At 36.6% G+C, this 21494-nt stretch overlaps 2 protein-coding genes and 2 non-coding genes across 4 annotated transcripts; 3 read left to right on the top strand and 1 right to left on the bottom strand.

Annotated features, from left to right (window-relative positions):
* Positions 1-265: 265 nt before the first annotated feature.
* Positions 266-1305, bottom strand: LOC108992631 (Werner Syndrome-like exonuclease). Its single transcript, XM_018967231.2, has one exon. It carries the CDS (start codon positions 1147-1149, stop codon positions 517-519), a length of 633 nt encoding a protein of 210 aa, XP_018822776.1. The 5' UTR covers positions 1150-1305; the 3' UTR covers positions 266-516.
* Positions 1306-10604: 9299 nt separating this feature from the next.
* Positions 10605-14956, top strand: LOC108992647 (rRNA 2'-O-methyltransferase fibrillarin 2-like). Its single transcript, XM_018967248.2, has 7 exons — positions 10605-10773; positions 11323-11645; positions 12331-12426; positions 12544-12621; positions 12702-12878; positions 14257-14325; positions 14646-14956. The coding sequence occupies exons 1-7, from the start codon at positions 10758-10760 to the stop codon at positions 14820-14822; spliced, it is 936 nt and encodes a 311-aa protein (XP_018822793.1). The 5' UTR covers positions 10605-10757; the 3' UTR covers positions 14823-14956.
* LOC118349101 lies at positions 13384-13455 on the top strand. The gene has a single exon (XR_004802093.1). It is a non-coding gene; the product is annotated as a small nucleolar RNA snoR60 (small nucleolar RNA).
* On the top strand, positions 13518-13590 carry LOC118349103. Its single transcript, XR_004802095.1, has one exon. It is a non-coding gene; the product is annotated as a small nucleolar RNA snoR60 (small nucleolar RNA).
* Positions 14957-21494: the final 6538 nt, after the last annotated feature.

Genomic DNA, 21494 nt, shown 5'->3' with positions numbered 1-21494 from the left:
TCTAAACCTCGCCCTTCCCCTAACATAGTAAGGGAACAGGTTGGGTGGACGCCTTGATATTCTCTCATTTTATTTATTATTATTATTTGTTTTTTTTGTGGGCTTATTTATTACTTCTAGTCTTCTTCTACCACTACTAAAATTGATTTCCCACGTTCCAAATGCATGCGCAAAACTCGTTGGAATTCGATTTACCTATACCCTTGGGCTTAGGTCACACAAACTGACAGATCCCTTCTCTACATAGTTCTGAAAAAACATTAAGCACGACCAAGACAACATCTTATTAAGCAAATAGGAAGTAAAACAAAACACCCCAACAAACACACACACATGCATAATAAATACAAATTAAACATATCGAGGTTTCCCCAAGTTTTAGCCTTGCAAGGCCGTGAGTAGTAGTAGGTCCTCGTTTAGGAAAACACAATATAATTTTTAACGTGCAAGTGAACAACCAGAGACATTTAAAAACCGACTGTGTAGGTAAGGAAGGTCGGAAGGCTGAAAGGAAGGTCAGATCTCATGGAGAAGCTTGTGGCCAATCCTGTAAGAGGCATAGGCATCGATGCAAGCGTATTCAACTTGACTTTCGGTGAGCAGCCGTGCCTCCCAGTTACTCATGCACACATGCTTGGGCTTCCTCATATAAAGACCCACAACTTCCAAAGCCAGGTCCTTCAGCCCAGGCCTTCTAAACCGTCCTGGCCACTGTGTCTTTGCCAGCTCCCTGATATCCGCGCTTTTGCTACACCCAAGTCCATACTCGTTCTGGAGCTTTGCTATGTCATCCGCTACCTCAATCCCCACAAAAGTGAAGTTCGAGTCCATCAGAAAGCTCTTTATGGATTGTGGGATGTAGTCCAGGTAGAATAGTTGAATGATCAGGCACTTTTGGTCTATGCAAAGTTGAAGCGTCGCCGACTTGTTGCTCATCGAACGTATCGGATGCGGCCTCCATTCAATGTCTAAGCCCACAACCACGGCTTTTCCGCCACATATTGAAAGCATTTCCCGAACCCATTCATCTACGATGCTAGCTTTGTCTGTGACGGTTGTTTCTATGGTTTTCCCGGCAAAGTTGATCGAGTATTTGGAGGTGATGGGATTGAAAGTTATGGTGGAATTGCTGTAATTAGATGTAAACATTGCTATTTACTAATTGGTGAGATGAATATGAGATTCTTCCGTAAAGGTTTGGTCTGAAAAATATACAGAACAAATGGGTATATTTATAGAGTTGAAATCGACTTCACTACTCTCACTCAAAAAGAGTTGCTTCCTAGAATATGGATTGCTTGAGGCTTCTTCATTGGAATATGTTTTACTTGAGGCTTTTTAACTTCTGTGAATTCAATCGTACACTGTTTTTTTCAAAGATGTGGCTTTCATTCGATGTACTTAAAGTTATTCATAAATGTAGAAGAATTCGTAAAGACCCCGATACAGATAGCAGATTAGGCAGACATGAACCACTATCTGTATATGTCTATCCATGATAGATGATGGTTATACAAAGAGTCCAACTTTTACACCAACCAATTAGAGATTCACACCTCTCAACATTTCATAACTTTCTTAAAGAAAAGAGCAGCACCGTATGAATCATAACCCCAAAGTGTGGAACAGTTCAGATCACTCTCTGTCTTTGTCGCTTTTATATTTTTCCCATTATAACTCCAGTGGAAACAATCTTCCTAACAAAAGTACATGAGCTAGCTAGGGAATTAAATCTGAGTTTCTTATCTCACAAAGAAAAATGAATGGAACATTTCACGGAAACTGGGTTGATAAATATTCACTTTACTTAGTCCTAACTTCCACTAAACTGGGCCATCTTTGATTTGAAGTCCAGGAGGGATGTCTAGTTGATCCTCTTCGTCACCTCCATTTGATTTTCTTCCTATTTTTTTCTCACCACCTTTCTCCATACCTCTACCTTTATATAATGAAAAACCAAGTTTATCCTAACGCCAAACACTGCGATCCAAGGAGCGAAACGAAGAGAACCACAGGGAGAGTTAAAGAGAATTCAAGGAAAAGAAGGATGGAATTGGAAACTGGGGTATTCAAGTTTTAAGAAAAAAGGAAATGGCATATGGGGAGTTATAGTGTTCGTTGATCATTTTGAAAACTATATGAAAAAGCTTACGTAGGATTTTTTTATTTGAGTGTGTAAAATAAAATGTCTACTTATTATTTCATAAACCACATAGAAGTGATAGCACACATCTTTTAATTTTTTTTTTCTTTTTCTCATAACAAGTATATGGTGCATGGATCATGAGTAAAACAATTTAATTAGTTTAGCATGAATAAAATAATAAAAAATATAATAAAATTCTTTTTAAATATGTATAATGTGTGATATGGGATGTAACCCAAATCAAATATATGGCATTAGCGCTGGGCTCCAACTTCGTCTCAATGACTTCCAGCTCCGCTTTGGGGTTGGAGGTCATTTTGGACTCCGGCTCCGATTGAAGTTGCTAGAGGTAGAGTCAAACTCCATTTCGGAGTTGAGCCCGATCCATGTGTCGGGCTGGTTCTTAACTTGTTATTGGGCCTGATCCATTTTTTATGCCCCACCTGTTTTACATTTTTATCAGTTTTGTAGCCCAAATAAACTACAAAAGTCCAAATGCAAAAGATCTAAATCTATAATGTAAATTAAATGATCACATCATCATCAATAAATTATAATCTATCTATAACAAACGAACAAATAATCAAATATAAATTACAGAATCGTAACAATTAAAACATAATCACGCAACAATATAATCATTCAACATAATATCACAATGCACAACCGTTCAAACATCACGCAAGAACACACTTGTGAGCTGTATTTATAACTGTATGCATATAACAAAGTTAAAAAATTATATCAAAATATCATATGAACCTACTGCTTTCTATCATCTTCAAGAGTCAAGACTCCATTCTCCATTGCTCTAATAACAATTCAAGTTGACAACTCTCTCTCATTGTTGTTGGTCCACATCAACTCAACCACGACATACTACATACTCCACAACTTAACCACAACTAAGAAGAGCTACACAGTATCATACAACAATAAAAAGTAAAATGTACACAACTCTCAAGTACATAAATCATCTTCACTTATTCAAGATCCAAATGCAGTTTCCAACTTTTTAAGTATCATGTATTGTTTTGAAAGTTAAAAAAAAAAATAGATCTTACACCGCCAAATTAACTAAAGGATAATAGTAAAGTTAATTATTAAAGTTAATGATATCATTCATTGATCGGCACCAAATTAAAACAATACAACTCAGTCTTCCACAAGTATTGTGGGGTTAACAAATAGGTCTACATAATAAAAGAAATTATAAAACATTATAAAGAATTAAAACAATAAAATTATCTAATTAGTCATTAAAAGCTAGAGTTATCCGACATAAATGTATAGTTCTCGGCATCGTCAACACAATTTAGTCCAATAGGCACCAATTTTGTCCATAGTTTCCGAAGTTAATAAACTCTGACAAACATCCAATGCACGACTTCCGATGTTAAATGTTGACTCGAAGGACATGGTTTTAGTCAACTTAATAAAGTTCAGACCTTACTTTAAAAATGTCTCAATAGTTTGAAGTTTTCTTTATAATCTTATGAGCATACCTAGGAGATATCTACAAATCTATTATTCTTATATATAATTACCCATAACCCTTTTCTGCTTAATTGGTTTCAAATTGCAGGTAACTTTTTCATCGTATATTTCGTGAAGTAAATGGAATTGCAGACCCGTTTGCAAAAGAGCTAGTGAACAACTGCTAAGAATTGCTTGTATCATGACATTCATTTGTATCCAAAGTTGGTTTAGGGTCGGCTAACGCGAGAGAAAGCTGGATTTTCCTTATTAATTTGAGGTGTAATTAGTTATAACTTTGAAGTTGTGACTAATCGTGAAAATACTACCAAGCTGGGTTTTATTTTGGAAGGTCCAGTGATAGTTAGCTTTGACTCAGCAACCATATATCATCCAAAAATCAAGCCATCAACTCATCAAATTAAACAGCAAAAATCTCATAAGAAACCTAGAAATTTTCACAATTGTTCGAAATATTAAACACTTTTTTTATATTTTATTTTTGGTTTTTTTGTGCTTTAGCTAGTATTGAAATATAGAATACAACACATGCGCCTGCCACTCCTTTCGTTTTGGGTGATGCTACGCTGTCCTCCAAGTAATTGCTTCCTAGTGTATTTTAATTTTTTTAAAATATTAAAAAACATTTAATAAAAAATACATACACAAATTAACTGGTGATAACTAGGGGCAACTTGAATTGGCAAATTGGGAGGCAACATTTTCCTTTCTTTTTCATTGTTCTTGTTTGGGGGTCATATTCTATTCATCCTCTCTTTCTAGCCATCAAAACAAAGGATATTGGAATCTTAGAAAAAAACCAAATTAAGAAAGAAAGGAATATTTAACGTCAGATTTAGGCCATGTTTGGTATCACATATGATCTCAACCTATCTCATCTCAACATCCAAAGACCATTCAAAGTTTAAACACAAACACTTTTCAATTTCAAATTTACAAATTTTCAACTTTTTCATCTAATCATTACTTAATTATTACAATTTTTTCAAACTTCTAAGCAAAATACAAAAAGCAATTCAACTTTTTCAAATCTCAAAATAAAAATTATATTAAAAAATTATATTCTAACAATATTTTAATTTTATAATATTTTTATTCAACTTTTTCTCTGTTCTTTCTCAAAACTCCATAAAACATCTTAGCTCAAATCATTTTACTACTATTCACAAACTATCTCACTATTATTCACATATTTCTCATCTCATTTGCGTAACCAAATGAGACCTTAAGGCTACCGTAATCTAGTAGTCATTGGTGGCGTAGCCAGCATCATCCTCCAACTGCTCTTCTACCCTCTCGAAGGCCTCGTCAGAGATCTTGTCCTCCACATAATTGGCACCTTCTACTATTGTGATTCCACACAACACCCCTGCCACTGCTCCCACCACCAATCCAGTCCCCCCTCCCAAACTTGATATCCTTCTTCTCCTCCACGTGCCTATAGCCATACTATCCACTAATGTGTCTGCTTGTAACTTGGATGCCCTTAAGGTGTTGGTGCATTGTACCCACTATTGGGATACCCACCCGACGAGGCCCTTTAATAGCATGGATCATGTGGTACCTGTTGTTGGGTACCCACCCGGTGTTGTACCCAATTTCAGTCTCTATTCTCCCTATTCCCCTTCATCTTCATTGTTTACTCATTCTCACCACATATGTATTCAACAACACATACGTTCTCTCTCAAAACCGACAGTATCTCTCTCTCTCTCACTCTCTATGTGCGCACATGTAGGTGAATTTAAGAGTTGGGTTTTGTAGATTGAGATATTTTAGGCTGTATTTGGTAAGTGAAGTAGTCAGAAATAGTTAACTACTATTCACAAAATATTCACTGTTTTTCATTACTATTCACAGATTATCTGAGATCAACTCAGCATCTAAATGTGGCATTAAATGTAAAAGTTTGTTCAAATGCATAGGCTATAACGAATCAATGGAAGGGGGAAACCCTAGTTGCCAGCGAAAAGGAAGTCATGAAAAGTGTTGAAACACTGAGTGCGAAAGGCGAGCGAGAAACAAAGAGCTCACTGTAAGGGGGAAGGAGTAAAAAGAATTGTTTTCAAGAGCTTTTCATTTAGGGTGCCGCTAGGAGCCGGATGGGTGTCAAACTTCATTTTACACCCACTAATAATAATAAGACACATAGTAACTCTATCAAAATTAAACATGGAGCTACATGCAATGAATCTGTTGTCCCCCCTTCCCCTCACACCCAAAACCCAATCTTCACTCTATTGTCCCCACACACCCATCGTCGTCCCATGCCCCCCCCCCCCCCTCTCTCCCCACTTGACGTCAACAAAAACTAAACCCATTTTTTCATTTAAGCTAAAATCAAATCCAAGCACTCCAAAAAATACACTATCTTTTGGGTATTAGAAATAAGAAAAAAATAGATTGGAAATTGCAAAAGAACTTGTCCAAAATCGATAATCTACATGTCCAAAAAAAAGCACCAAAAGTCACCGACTAAATCAAAACCCAGGTAAATGAAAAAGAATTTAACAAAAATCAGAGATGGAAATGGAGCAAAATAGTTGGGTTTGAAAGGAGAAAGCTCATGCTTTCAGTTCTATCGTGAAAGGCATGTTGATGAGGAGAGAGTCGGTAAGACAAGAAAGAATGTGATATTATTTTATTTTGAAATAAAGTTGGGGTTTTCTTTTGTAATTTGGAAGCACTTGCATCCTTGGTGTTACCATCTCACTTCACCGCTTGGAACAATTTGGCCTAAACTTCGATATTTTGGTGACTTGTACATTTTGGCTAGTAAAACCATCTTAACGGACGAAGATGGGCTCAAATCCCTTGAAGAAATATGGGATCTGTCGAGAGAGACGGAGATGAAGATGGGTTCAAATCTCTTGAAGGAAGATGAGATCTGTTGAGAGAGATGGAGAGAGAGGTTTGGTGTCAAGGGAGAGCTTCAGGGGAGAAGAGAGAAGACGAAAGAAAAGGGAGAGAGGAGAATGGACTCGCACTCATCGTAAGTCCAATGAATCTGCTACGTGTTGCTCTTTTAGTGGAGGGTGTAAAATGGGAAATGACACCCCGACCGGTTTAGAGCTTTTCCCTTTCATTTATTGAGGAGAAATGATAGCGTTACAAGCTCTATAAAATGTTCTTTTACAATTTTCAAATAAAATAATAGTTTTTAAAATATTGATTTTGATTTTGATTTGATGTGTTTGAATATTTTTTAAAAAATACTATTTTATTGATAAGTTGTAAACAAAATATAAATAGGTTGTAACTATATCACTGCTCTGAGTGGGGTTTGGTCTTTTTAGGTGCGGTTTGGATAATAAAATGAGATGATATAGTTTTAGATAAAAGTTAAAATATTATTAAAATATTATTTTTTAATATTATTATTGTTTTAAGATTTGAAAAAATTGAATTGTTTATTATATTTTGTATGAAGATTTGAAAAAATTAAAATGATGAGATAAAATGATATGAAATATTTTTACAATTCAAACGAGGTATTACAGTGTTAGAGCATTGGCAATGGACTAGCCATTTGCCAATGCAAGTCTAAATTAAAAGTAAATATAGAAAAAATCATCTACATTGGCCTAGCTAAACTTCAAAAGTTTAACATTTTATCTACAGTAACTCTTCACCCCTCGCCAAGTTTGGCGAGCTACTGCACACGGATCAAACGTTTATTTTATCATTTGTTGCTCCCGCGAAACTCTTTCCCTCGGTTTTTCTGTCTCTTCCTGAAACCACCATTTCTTCTTTCTTTTTTTTTTTCTCTCCCGAAACTCATCTCTTCCTTTCTTCTTCGACCTTCTGTCTTCTTCTTGAAACCCATTTCCTCTTTATTTTTTTTCTCCCGAACTCCTTCTCTCCTTTCTTCTTCGATTTTCTCTTTCTTCCCGGAAACCCCCATTTTTCTTTCTTTTCTTTCTTTCTCCCGAAACCCCTTCTCTTCCGCCATTTTCTTTCTCTCCTCTTCTTCGCCCTTTTCTTTGTTTCTCCCGAAACTCCCTTGTTGAGTTCTCTTCTTCGCCCTTTTCCGCCTTCTCCCGAAACTCCCGAAGTAGTTAGCAGGTCTTCTTCGTCTTCTTCTCACTGGAAGTGTCCGCTGGTGGTAAGTCACTCACTCTCTGTTTTACTCACGGGGTCTCACACCCCCGATTGCCATTTTCTTTACTTTCACACACTCTGTTTTGGAAGCCAATGCCATTTTGAGGAGACTATGGAGGACTTGTTTGGTGTTTATTGAAGTGAACGGAAAAGAGAGATCTCCATGTTGGGGGCTGGCCCTGAAGATGTCTTGTTCTGCACCTCTCTTGCTAGCTATTTTGACAGTACTTTCTCTCCTCCCTTTTCTCTCTCTATGTTTGTTTGTATGAAGGTTGGATTCGAAGCCAAATGCGAATGGGTTGCTCAACGATTTGCAATTTATATTGGGTTCTTTATTTGTTTTTTGGAAATTTAATCGCATTAAGAAGTTTTCTTTGCTTCGTGTTATTATTGGTGAAATTATATTATAGAATTCAATGTAATAAGTTCATTACTTAGTCCTTTTGTGACTTATAGATTCTTTGTGCACTCTCTGGTCGAGATTTTATCAGTTTTTAATTTTAGGGAAGGTTCCGTCTAAAAAAAGTAACTTCTGATAATGTTTGATGTTTACAGTGGTTTCACTTTGAGATTTTCCTTCCTTCTTTCCATTAATGAAAGCTACGATTTTGGATTTCTTAAAAAAAAAAAAAAACCTACGATTTTGGTGTTTGAACTGAGGATTATAGTATTTTGAATTCCCAATTTGCTAGCACACCATGAGCAATTGTGGTAACGATATGACATTTTTGTCCGTGCTTTCAATGGAAAAACAAATCTATTGAAAAGTATAACAAAGGAGGAAACTACTAGAAGGAAAAGGCAACATTGATAACAACTAAAGCCTTTGCAGAGTTCATCAGCATGGTCTGCAATTGAAAAGGATATTATCAATATGTACCAGCATTCTTTTTCTGTGTATTTTATGTTTAATTCTTCAGCATTTTGAGCTATCCTGGAATTTTTTATATGGATATGAAATCAAACAACTATCTTGTATGGTGAAGCTAAGTTGTTGCTACATCATTTATGAATTATAAATGCACCAATTAAAACTAATTGATGTAAGATAATATCTTCGTTACTAAATATTTTGCTCCTAACTCCTTCCAACATATGAATCTTGCAGAAAAACTTCTCTTCTTGTTGCATTCTTCTCTTATCTTTGCATCTAGGATTTAATGTGCGTAATGCTATGTTTGGTTGCTTAGAAATGTAGTACATTGAAAAAATCAAACTGCTAATCCAACTGAAAAAATCAAACTGCTAATCCAACTGAAAAAATCAAATGCATCTATTATTGGTTGCTCCTAACTGCTAATTATTTGCTTATTCTTATATGAGATTTAATATTTGGTGACTAAGTTATTGCTTAAGAAGTACTTCAACAAGGTATGCATGTGCTTAAGTTTCCTCCATTGATCTTCATGTTTTGAGACTTTGGTCGTTAAATAACTGGATTTTAAATAATGGTGGTAGGAAGTTCATGACAGTGCTCAAATATCAGAGTCAGATATAGTTCAGACATGTAGAAGAGTCAGTCCTCCAACTTTTTCCCATCTGCCCTTCCTTTTTTTTTTCTTTTAATAATCTATTTATTAATTGAAAGATAAGTGATAATTGTGGTCAAAGGCTAAGCACTTTGTCTAACTTCCATGACATTATGTTTCCTTCAACAGTCATTGGAGGAGAGTCAGAGTTCAAATGTTTGGCAGTTTCTGGAAGCAATCAATGGGTAAATCCTGTTTTGAAGATGGTTTTGCTTTACTTTCCATGTAAGGGTAAAATTCCTGGAATTTCGTACATAGGGCATGAATGTCTAATTTGAAATCCTTCTATGGTTGAGTGCAACCCTAGAGTGCATCCTCATATATTGTTTTATGGAAGAGGACAGGACCGTGCATTCTCAAACATTATTGGACTGTTTTGATGGATTAGTGAACTGTTTTGTAATTTTAGTGGACTGTTTTGTAATTAGTGGACTGTTTTGATGGATTAGTGGACTATTTTTGTAATGGCTGTGGACTGTCTTATAATTTTAGTGGACTATTTTTATGGGTAGAAGAAATGTTTGTATGTTTGTATATATGATTGTTGGGTGAATTATTTACAAAATATATTTATTGAATAATTAGGTTGAGGGAAAAAATAATTGAAAAATAATAAACTTATTTTTTAATAAAGTTATTAATTAAATTTGTAAAATATTAAAAAATATATATTATTAAAATATTTAATATTTTATTATTATTTAGACTTTAAGATAGCTAGTCCAATGTGGACTAGTTTAGCTATAAATCTATGTTATAGTTAAAATACAACATTCTAGCTAAAATTTAGACTTGGCAATGCTAATGCTCTTAGAAGAGTGTCTGTTGTGTGGATGGTGAGTTAAAATTAAGCTGAAGAATAAATTTTTGAGTAGTGCTACATCCATCGAGGAATCCTGAGGATCTCACAAGAAGGCAAAAGAAAGTTTTTTTTTCATTCATTTTTTAGGTATACTTAAATATCTTTTAAAAAAGAAAAAAAACTTAAAAAAAAAAAACAATGTCGGGAGAAATGCTCGAGACTAAGGATCCCAAGGATTTCTATAGATTTTTCTCCAAGAAAAATGATAGGGAGCTCACTTTGGGCTCCCATTTATTTTGCCAAATTTTTTTTTATTTTTTACTTAGTGATTAGGAAAATATTAATTAATAATATTGTGAATTTTTTTCTTTTTTAAAAAATATTTATTTTTTTGTTTCACACATTTTTTAACACCTTTAAATATATTTTTTTAAAAAAAGTTATAAATTATTAAACAATATTTTTTAATCATTGTCAAAAAAAAAAAAATTAAAAAAAAAAATGGGGCAAAATAAACGGGAGCACGGCTCTCCCTAGCATTTCCCTTTTCTCCAAACCTAAAGATCTAAACCCTAATTTACACTATAAAACACCAGCCAAAACCCCATCCACCCTTACTGCGCCTCTCTCGCTCAGTGCTCAACTTTGGACGCATTCTCTTTCTACCCAAGGACTCGCTGCAATGAGACCTCCTCGAGGTAGCTTTAGCAATGAAACCCTTTCTTCTCTTCATGCTGTCTGTCCTCGTTTCTCTCTGCTTGGTTGCCGAGAAAGCTTGGAGAAATATCTGAGATGGCATATTTAAGTTTTTCTTTTCTATTGGAACTAATATTATGGTTTCTTGCATTTTCTCCAATTTTTCAGCGATCATACACAGTATAGTATTCTGTTTTGTTCATATTTTGTTTGTTTGTATGAATCTTTGATTATGTTTCGGTGAACCTAAATGGTTGATCAGTTGAAAGGACGTCATTGTTTAAAATGTTCCGAACAATGAGCAATCTAATATTTACCGTGTGAGGTATTTCTCAAATTTTAATTTCAACGGGATAGAGATTTAGGTGTTCACCGTTTTTTTAATTTTTGTTGTGAATCAATATGTTTTTTACCCTATCAATGTTGACTTTCTTGTTTTGGAACTTGAAAATATCTCAACTTTGTACGATTTGCATTTGACCATCAACCCAATGAGTTCTTAAATGATCCAATGCTAGATTTTGTCTTTTTAATTGTTTGTATTTGTGCAGGACGTGGTGGTGGTGGTGGATTCAGGGGCAGGGGTGATGGAGGTGGATTCAGGGGCAGGGGTGATGGAGGCAGAGGTAGAGGCAGAGGTGGTGGAGGGAGAGGCGGCGACAGAGGTAGTTCCATGGGAGGCCGTGGTGGCCGAGGCTTTGGTGGAAGAGGCCGGGGTGGAGGTCGAGGTGGAATGAAAGGTGGAAGTAAGGTTATGGTTGAGCCTCATAGACATGGAGGAGTATTCATTGCTAAGGGTAAAGAAGATGCTATTGTTACTAAGAATTTGGTACCTGGTGAAGCTGTTTACAATGAGAAAAGGATCTCTGTACAGGTCATTTTACAGCAATCATCTTCATTAATTTAAATGTGCTTTTGATTAATTTGTAATTTGTGGATCATCGAGATTCTATTTCGTTGCACTATGCCGTAACTTTTGCTCGTTTTCAATGCACAAAGCATATTGTTCTGGTTTTTGCGTCTATATTAGTCAAGGTTGATGCAGGATTCTTGCTCTGGCCTGGTGGCACTTCCCTCCAGGGCCACTGGTCGTGGTTGGGATTCAGTCCCCCAAACCGGGGAATATATTCTCCTAGGAACTGCCTTGAAAAAAGACTCTGGGTGTATTAAATTTGCTAGATTAAGTGTTTAGAAGAAAAAGGTATTGCTTTGATATCATCTTGTAGATTCCAGAAAAGTGGGCAAAATAATAAAATTATAACGTGGTAGTAATAATATGTTGGATTCAAATTTGTTAATTTTTCTTCTATACAGAATAAATGTTTACCATATAATGCTAAACTCCTGGTTGTGTAAAAAAATGTAATTTTTTTTTTCATTAAAAATAGGTTCACCTTTTTTTTTCTTCATAAAAAGTTGGTAATGTTTGTATAACCTGGTATTTTGTTTTTTTGTTTTTTGTTTTTTTGTAATTTTTATGGAAACACTATCTGCGTAGAAAATTTAATTTTGGTAAATGTTATTGATCAAGTGAATTTGTGAATTCTTTTTTCTTCCAGAATGAAGATGGCACAAAGGTGGAATACAGAGTCTGGAACCCATTTCGGTCGAAGTTGGCTGCTGCCATTATTGGTGGTGTTGATGAGATTTGGATTGTGAGTTTCTCCATTTTTAAATGCGTTTCAATTTTTTGTTTCGTGTTTTTGTTATATTATCATACTATAAATCTATGCATAACCATTTTTTATGTTTGTGTTTTAATAAACTTGAAGAAACCTGGTGCTCGGGTCCTCTATCTTGGGGCTGCTTCAGGAACCACTGTCTCCCATGTGTCTGACATTGTTGGGCCTGTAAGTAGTCCGCATGAAATCATTGTTAGAAGTTTGTTTATATTTAAAACAGTTGCTTGAGATTCTCTCTTTACATGTAGACTGGAGTGGTTTATGCAGTGGAGTTTTCTCATAGAAGTGGTAGGGACCTGGTTAACATGGCAAAGAAGCGCACTAATGTTATCCCCATCATTGAAGATGCTAGGCATCCGTCCAAATATCGAATGCTAGTTGGCATGGTGGATGTAATATTTTCTGATGTTGCACAGCCTGATCAGGTTTGCTCTTTTATGTGTTTCTTATTCAATTGGTCTTCTCACATTTAAAATGGTAGACATGGTGGAACTCTTGCATTTGAAGTGGTCACAACATCTATTTTCATTAGTGAATTTGAAATGCACTGGGACATCTTGTGGCAAATGTTTTTTGTACCTTGTTATCAAGTTCCTTTCTGCAACTCCTCTTAAATTACTTGAAAAATTTATCTCTTGATTCTTTTTGTGCTTTTAGGAAACATTTAGTTCTGTTGTTTAATGCAAAATTATTTTCTGAAGATGAAACTTATTTCACGTGTTTTATATTTTTAATTCACTTGTTGATACTCCTGAGTAATCCATGTAGTTATGTTTCTTCCCTTTTTGATAATTGTTTTCTTTCTTGATGGTTTTTGAAACTCTTCAATTATTATACACAATTTTGGACTTGGGATTTGTAAGCTTCATGTGTGTTTTTGTTAAATTAAGTATTTTAATCTTTTACATTTTATATCTCGTTTTATATCTTGACCATATGATGAGTTAACTCGGATTCCCCTTCAAGACATAATGGGTGATGCAAAATCGAGTTTCTGATGGTGTTATAAACTCAGTTCTTGTTTTATTGGCATCTTTTGTATATTCTTCAATATTTGGAATAATGAGTATATGATGAGTTACTCGAGCTTCCCTTCAACACATGTTATGGGTGATGTGGGCTTGAGTTTCAGATGCTCTTGACAGAGTCCATTGAATTGACTATTGTTATGTACATTATTGCTTGCATACGATATGGCTACATATAACATTTTACATTTTATCCTTTTTGTTGTCAGATTGTTCATGTTTATGTATTTCACTTTATTTATTTATTTATTACCATGCGCAAACATGAACTTCTATTGCTACTTTTCCTAGTAGTTGTTAAACTTATGTATCTCATTTTTGCATCTTTTGTTTCTGAATCTCTGATATTTTTAGTGCTTTCGGACTTGATTCTTCTCTTGTTGGATGGTTGTTAAATAGTATAATTTCCATTTAACAGCCAAGTTTGTGCACTTTTATATCTTAAATGCCAAAAACCAAAGTTGAGATCATCATGGTTTTGGATCAGCATGAAGCTGACTATGTTTGGTTCTTCCATGAATTGGAGCTTAGGCCCTTCAAATTTTTGGAGGATAACAGCTATTGAGTGTGAATCTTCAATAACCGAGTTGCATGCCCTTTTTAGAGTTTATAAATGTTTTCAGTTTGTTAATGCTACTTTGCCCCTTTCTTATGGGATTCACTTGTTTTCGTGGACATAGCTCTGGCCTACTAATTTTGCTGGGGCTGGTGTATCCCATATTTTACTTGATTGCTTTATTTGAATTTTATTTCCGTTTTCCTATGAACCTTACAGGCAAGGATTCTAGCATTGAATGCATCATATTTTCTTAAAGCTGGAGGCCATTTTGTAATTTCTATCAAGGTTTGTACAGTCTTCTTATTTAGTTTTCTTCCTATATCACTGTGCTTGTAAGATGGAGAGTGTGAAAGTTCAGGTGGTCTGCCCACGTGTGTAAAGCTGATCAGCAGCAGTGATTGGAGCTTGTTTGTGTGACTAATAAAACCTCATGCATTCTACTTTGTAGTGTATGTTGTCTAATGATCAGACTTGTAACGATATATGAATTCCAATTTTTTTCTTTTCTTTTCTTTTTTTAACTTTATATTTTAAAGCGAGTTTACTTTTGCTTCTGTAGAAATTTGCCTTTTGGTTTCCTGATGTTATCTGCTTGAATATTTCAGGCCAACTGCATAGATTCTACACAACCTGCTGAGGCTGTATTCCAGAGTGAAGTGAACAAGCTAAAGCAGGATCAGTTCAAGCCATTTGAACAAGTTACACTTGAACCTTATGAGCGTGACCACGCCTGTGTGGTTGGGGGATATCGTGTCCCAAAGAAATCCAAAATTGCTGCCTGAGATGCTGGTGGGCATCGGTAGCCTGTAACTGTTGTCAGAGTGGCAACTGAATAGAAATTTTTGTCGAAGACAATGTTATGGATGTTTTCTATCTTTGTTTTTTATGCAAGCGGAATTGAAATATTTTACCATCACTCCCGAGTTTGCTGTGTAACCAAGAATGAATCCAATTGGAAGCCCAAAATCGTAATAAACTACCCAGTTGATATAAGACACCAATGCTTGCCAACCATCTCCAACAGCAACGCCTGCATAAATGATTCAAAAAATTATATTAAAAAATTATATTATAATAATATTTTATTCAACTTTCAACAAAACATCTTATCTAATCTCATTTAAATTGCATAATCAAATGAGGTTAATTGGCCCTTGAAGACTTGTTGACTATCGTTTTTTTGGGGCCCTTCTTGGATGCTGGTTGGTCTCAATACCTCAAATACAGCAAAGATTTTGGACAATTTTGTATGAACCTATCGCATGGAGGACATGTCAAAAAGCAAGTTCCATGCGACTAGGGTTCCCACTTAATTGATAAGCATTACGTGGGTGACTGGAATGACAGACTAGGTAAACAAAGTATGGTGTACAGGGATGCCATATGCAGAACTCAATTGACAAAAAAAAAAAAAAAAAAGTGCAGAGATGGATTTGTATGTATATTTTTTAGAGGCTCTATCAGAAGGGAAGTTAGATGATACTTCGTTTACCAAGGCTTACAATGTTCAGTGAAGTTTTGGAGACGTATCTGAGTTTGAGTTTCTCTTTACGATGTACTGCTTACAGCCAAAAGTATAGTTCTAGAAGTGTTGCAATCTTAATGGATGATTCAGTCATGGAAATTAAGATTCTGTATATAATTCTGTGAACAGTCTTTAGAGAAAGATAGTTGAATAAATGGTTAATTATATTTGTATTTTATGCATATCAGAGATGCATGTCAGAATGCTTCATGATACCCTAGATCAATAAAAAGATTCCTTGAGAGTTTATACCCCTGATTTCTATGTAAAGCTATGGATGGCTTCAGTGATCAGTTCTTAAATGAAACAGGTCTATTCTTGCCAGTAAATATGATCAAAATGAGAATGTGGGCGACACTTTCATTCCATGGAGATTACATATGATGAGAATGGAAGTCTGTCTTATGAGCAAGAGGAGAATGTGTGGCCTTTTCATTCCAAGTTATGATGAGAATGGACCTGTCTTACAAAGATGGATTCCATGAGTGTTTTTTTTTTTCCTTTTTTGCTAAAAATGAAAGGTAAAGATCGATGAAGAATATCCAAATGATGTTATAATCAAGAATAATTAGTCAACTTGTCCAACCTCTTCAATTTGTCGACTTTTTGGTCAACTTGATTCTTTTACCTCAATGTTCTTGTTTCTCATAAGAAAGGATGATTAGTCACATGCATGTTTAATTCATCTGACTTTTTTTTGCTCATATGATGATTACTTCTTAAGAAATGTGCATTGCAATTTTTCCAGGTGATAATCATACCAATTTGGAAGAAGGATGCTCACAAAATGGAAGTTCTAAATGCCGCATCATCTGTAAAAGAGGTATTGCAAACTGCAGGGGTTAAAGTTAAACTTGATGACTCTTCTAGTAATCCTATTAGCAATCTAGGGATAGAAGGTGGATCCACCTCTCATTAGGTGCACAAACCTATGGTGATAGACCTTCAAGAAGTTCAAGTAAGGTCACTGTAGAAGATCCTTCCAATGTGGGTCACAATCCAGAAATTTCTCAAAGTGGTTAGGATCACATAGTTTGCAAGGAAAAGACAGAGAATCTTGAGGCTGGTTTTGATTCTCAGTTTGAGGATGGAGAGTTACGGGAATCCGATCTACATTACTTGGAGGAAAATGAGGGGAATTGAAATTTGTGGACTACATCTCTGAAAACATGGATACATGTGCTGCTGATGCTGTGGATTGCCTTATGTCTGAAAATTTTCAAGTTGGAAACAAATGCATGGAAGAAAGATCTTCTAGGCCTGAAGCTGAGATTTGTGAGAAGGTAAAAGTTCAGAGGGGATTAAATACAGGATCTGATACTGCTGTACCAAGAAGGGAATATTATGTCATGGCAGGTGCTATAAAAGAACCTTTTGTGAGTTCTAAGACAAACTATGGATCCAATCACTCGCTTAGAGGTTGTAAAATTTGTGAAGAATTGACTGCGGTAGTAACTGATCACGGCAGAACTATGAGCAAAGATCCTGATGATTGTCCTCTTGGAGTGGTTGGACAAAAGGTATCCGGGAAGGATAATGTATTTTAATAAGAGGAGCAGGTAAATTCTGGGTGCACTATTTTCTTATTTCTGCAATGCAATTTTAACTTGTTTATCTGCTTATTTGCTTATCTTTCTGATGTTGCAGATCTGACAATTTTTATTCATGTGCTTAAACTGAAAATGAATATGCTACCGACTATTCCTTCGGAAGGAAAACATATATACTTTTTATGGGAAAATCCCCAACAACTAGTCACTTAACTAGGGATTCAAAATGCCATGGATTGCCTACTTATCATGATTCCTATGATTCTAGATGCCCTAAACCAAAAAGCATTACTGAGAGAGTTGTGGGTATGTAATGACTTCAAGACCATATAGTGTCTGGAGAAGTGAGGGTTGCAAGATGCTTATGGTATTCATAGGGGAATGGCACTTGTGATGGACATATGTTCTGATAGGAAAGGGTGAGATTGCTCCTTTAAATGCGGAGTTTTGCATTAGACTATGAAGTAGGGTTCATTTCCCCTCCAAGACGTCACTTCTCGACTCCCCGAAATTCAAGATGGTTTGATGATCCACTTAGTGTTGTAGATCATTTCAAGGGCAGGAGATTGTGTGCAAGGACACCTTGGCAAAGCCAAAGGTTTGATTATTTGTTGCATTCCTCACAAAGGCTATGTTTAGATGATTACTTCAAACCCATAATTCATCATAGAAGATTTGATCAGATTCATGGCACATCTAGGAGATGTAGATATGAAGCTGGCAATGATGATAATAGAAGGAAAACATGGTAGTAGATTGACATTCGATAGAAATGGTATTATGAGGTGGTTCCAGTATGATGAATAGGATTGTAATGTATCTCATAACTCCCACAACGATGTTGAAGGTGATAGGGGGTGCTGGTAGACCTATGATGCATGTAAGACAGTGGGTGAAGATATGAGTAGGTTAATGTAAAAGCTTGATAGGATATTTAATTCTAGCCCAAACTCAGTTTGAATGCAAGGCTTCTAACTCAAGAAAAGTGACTTTTTGAATTGGTATGCCTTTCTTGTCTCTTTGGCAATTTTTTGCTAGATAGGAGATTACTTAACCTGTAAAACATTTGTGTTAGGGACTAAATTGACTAGTCCAGCTCTTCGAAAACCTATAACTAATAATAATGAAAGAGATAAAGTCAAGAGATAAGGTAGGGAATAGATAAACCAAAGGAAGTTGGCTTAGACTCCTAAAAGAAAAGGGTTTCATAAGGCAAGTGAGGCCACCAGAGGCCATAACTGGACCTGCTAGGGTGCGATTGTCCATAGTAACAGAGGCTTGGCTCTCTGTCAACTTCTGCAGCCATCATCGAAGCTCCCTATAGGAGCTACCCCACACCAACACCACAACGTGCTCGCCTGCCTAGCCCAACCGTGAGCTCATGGAGCCACCCACGACCACGCCATGCACCTCCAGTCTTTTCTATAGCTGTCACAATGTACCTCGTCTCCCAGCGTCACAATGTTCCTCGTCATTCCCTCGTCGCCAAGCACGGTTCTGTACGATCTCCCGTGATGACTGTGAGTTGCAGAGTTACGACAACAATCACTTAGCTCACCAACTTTTGTCACCAGCATGGTGGTTCCCAACCATGATGACGTCCCTCGCGAGCAACATGGACGCTTTACTCGCTGGAGAAGCTCTTCACCAACATCACGAAAACTTTGCACATCTTGGATGCGTCATCGCCACCCTCACCAACCTTGTACATCCTGGATGCCTCATCACCCACGGAGACAACCTTAGACAACCCACAGTGGTGGTCAACTGTGAGGAGGCGAGCAAAAACAAATGGACAGACCACTAGCTCCATGGCGAGCAAAGGTGGCAAGCAAACAACTTTTGTGAGAAAGAGTTCAGATGCGAGATTTATTATCTGATTGAGCATGGCGAGCAGTAAACGGACGGACAACCATTCCATGACAGGCAATTGATTGTGGCGAGCAAAGATGGTTAAAAGAATTCACTCAACAGCAAACAACCTCAGTCAAGGAATAGTTGAACGCAACAACCAAATTACTCTAGTTTGTCTCTTTCAAACTTGCTATTTTATTTTTACTAAAGAAATTGATTTTTAGAAAATTTTTCCCACAAAGCTCCTTGAGGTTCCATGGGAAACCTAGTAACTACATGCCTTGGGAATATAATTCACTGGAAATCACCCGCGTAGCGTGAAACACCAACTATAAAGCCCATCTTGAGCTCCACTTGTGCATCTCAATTTGTCGTCAACATAATAGGACGGTCTATTTTGCGGGCATCCCAAACCTTCATCAATGCCAGAGCATGGCTGCTAGCAGGCATTGCCCATGTGTCACCAGCCTTCACCACACTCAAGCTAGGTAGCCAAGGTTTGCAAACCTCAAACTTGTGATTTAGATTATTTAATCTAACCTTTTTTTTTTATATATATATTTTGGTACAAGACGAGCTCTAGCTCCTACCACAGAGTGCGATCTCATTTTGTCTCCCAGTACAATGAAGCAGTTGAACTCAACTTTAACATATCAACACGGTTGAGGTATCCTCCTGCCACGCTTTCATCGCCGGAGTTATGCAGTCGAGGCATCCTCCTACTACACTCTTATCGTCAAGGTTTCGCGGTTGAGACATTCTCTCGTTACACCCATCGCCAGAGTTACGCGGTCGAGGTATCCTCTCGTTACACTCTTATCGCTAAAGTTACGCAGTCAAGACATCCTCCCACTACACCCATCACCAGAGTTATGTGGTCGAGGCATTCTCCCGCTCACTCTCATTGTCAAAGCTACGCGGTCAAGGCATCCTTCCGATACACTCTCATCGCTAGAGTTACGCGGTTGAGACATCCTCCTACTACACTCGCATCGCTAGAGTTACGCAGTCGAGGTATCATCTTACTACACTCGCATCACTAGGGTTACGCGGCCAAGACATCTTCCTACTACACTCGCATCGCCAGACACGGTCGAGGCATCCTCTCATTACACTCTCATCGCCAGCATTCTGCGATCGAGGCACCCTTCCTGCCAAACGCAAGTCGAGTGTCTCCACTCATCACAACTACTGCAAGCGGGCTACCTTCGGGAACAAGTCGACAGGCTTAGCAACCTAAGATGGATCTAGGGGGTCGACGGGCTCCTTGACCACTTAAGTACAAGATACTACAAACAAACTCTTACATCTACATCAAAATGGAAACATTAAATGCCAACAAAAAATTGTGGCAAATGGCAAAATCCACTAAAGCCACCAAAAACCAAAAATGATCATCGAGGACGAAAATAGACGCACTTCACTAACCATAACATACAATCATCAATACACTCAATTATCACGCAAATTTTCTTACAAACAAACTTCACAGAAGCCCATCCTCGAAAGCTCTTACTACAAAGTTCATAAATTCTTCTTGAGGACCGCTCATGGAGATCACCATTGTATTGTATAATAGTGAAAAACTATAGACCAATTCCCAGAATTGCTATTTCTGCAGTTTCTTACAGGTTACCTCCACCACAATTGACTTGAAGACTCTCAAGGCTTTCTTGATAAACAAGATGACCTTAAGAATCATTGGCAACTGTTAGGGACTAAATTGTCTCAGTCCAACTCTTTGAAAACCTATCACTAATAATAAAGAAAAAGATAAAACCAAGAGATAATACTTGAAAGAGATAAGGTAAGGAAGGGAAAAACTAAAAGAAGTTGGCTCAAACTCCTAAAAGGAAAAGGGTTCACAAGGCAAGTTGAACTCTATCACTCCAAGGAAGAAAACAGATCCTTATAAAATGAGATCTCTACAAATGAATGATGGACTCTCGACAGGCTTGGAATGACTTCTTTATGCCTAGACTAAATTTCTTTATTGTATTGAGCACTATGTGAGGCCATGAGAGATTCTAAAATCACCAATCATAGTGGATTTTGCCCCAAAACAACTCATAGATGTAGGCTTTTATGCTGAACCACGTAATTTATGTGTCTCTATTTATTTCTATCTATTTATTTATTATTATTTTATGAATGAACGTGAAGAGCACCATATCATAGCCCAAATCACCATTGTGGGCTGAGAATAGTTTTTTCCTCCATTTCGGTCTATTTGCAAATTTAGGCATTAACAATTTGTTTTCTTTTCAATGGAGGAAAGCACCTGAATACTGCCAATAAAAATACCCATTTTGAAGACAATTTTTATTTATTTTTCTAACATCGTATGTAGAACATGTAAAGTCTATCTTACTTAAGATATACAAAAAAGGCCTACTGCAGATTGGGTTGGTCCTAATCGGAGATGCCGAGAGAGAGAGAGAGAGAGAGAGAGAGAAACGGTGCTAGAGAACTTACCAGCGTGGTAACCGGCATGGAGGCACAGCTGGAGGGAACAAAACGACGTA

The sequence above is a fragment of the Juglans regia genome, chromosome 7 (genome assembly GCF_001411555.2).
Source record: "Juglans regia cultivar Chandler chromosome 7, Walnut 2.0, whole genome shotgun sequence".
Classification (NCBI taxonomy): domain Eukaryota; kingdom Viridiplantae; phylum Streptophyta; class Magnoliopsida; order Fagales; family Juglandaceae; genus Juglans; species Juglans regia.
Note: the sequence above shows the minus strand (reverse complement) of the source record. Positions and strands in the feature narration are given on the sequence as shown.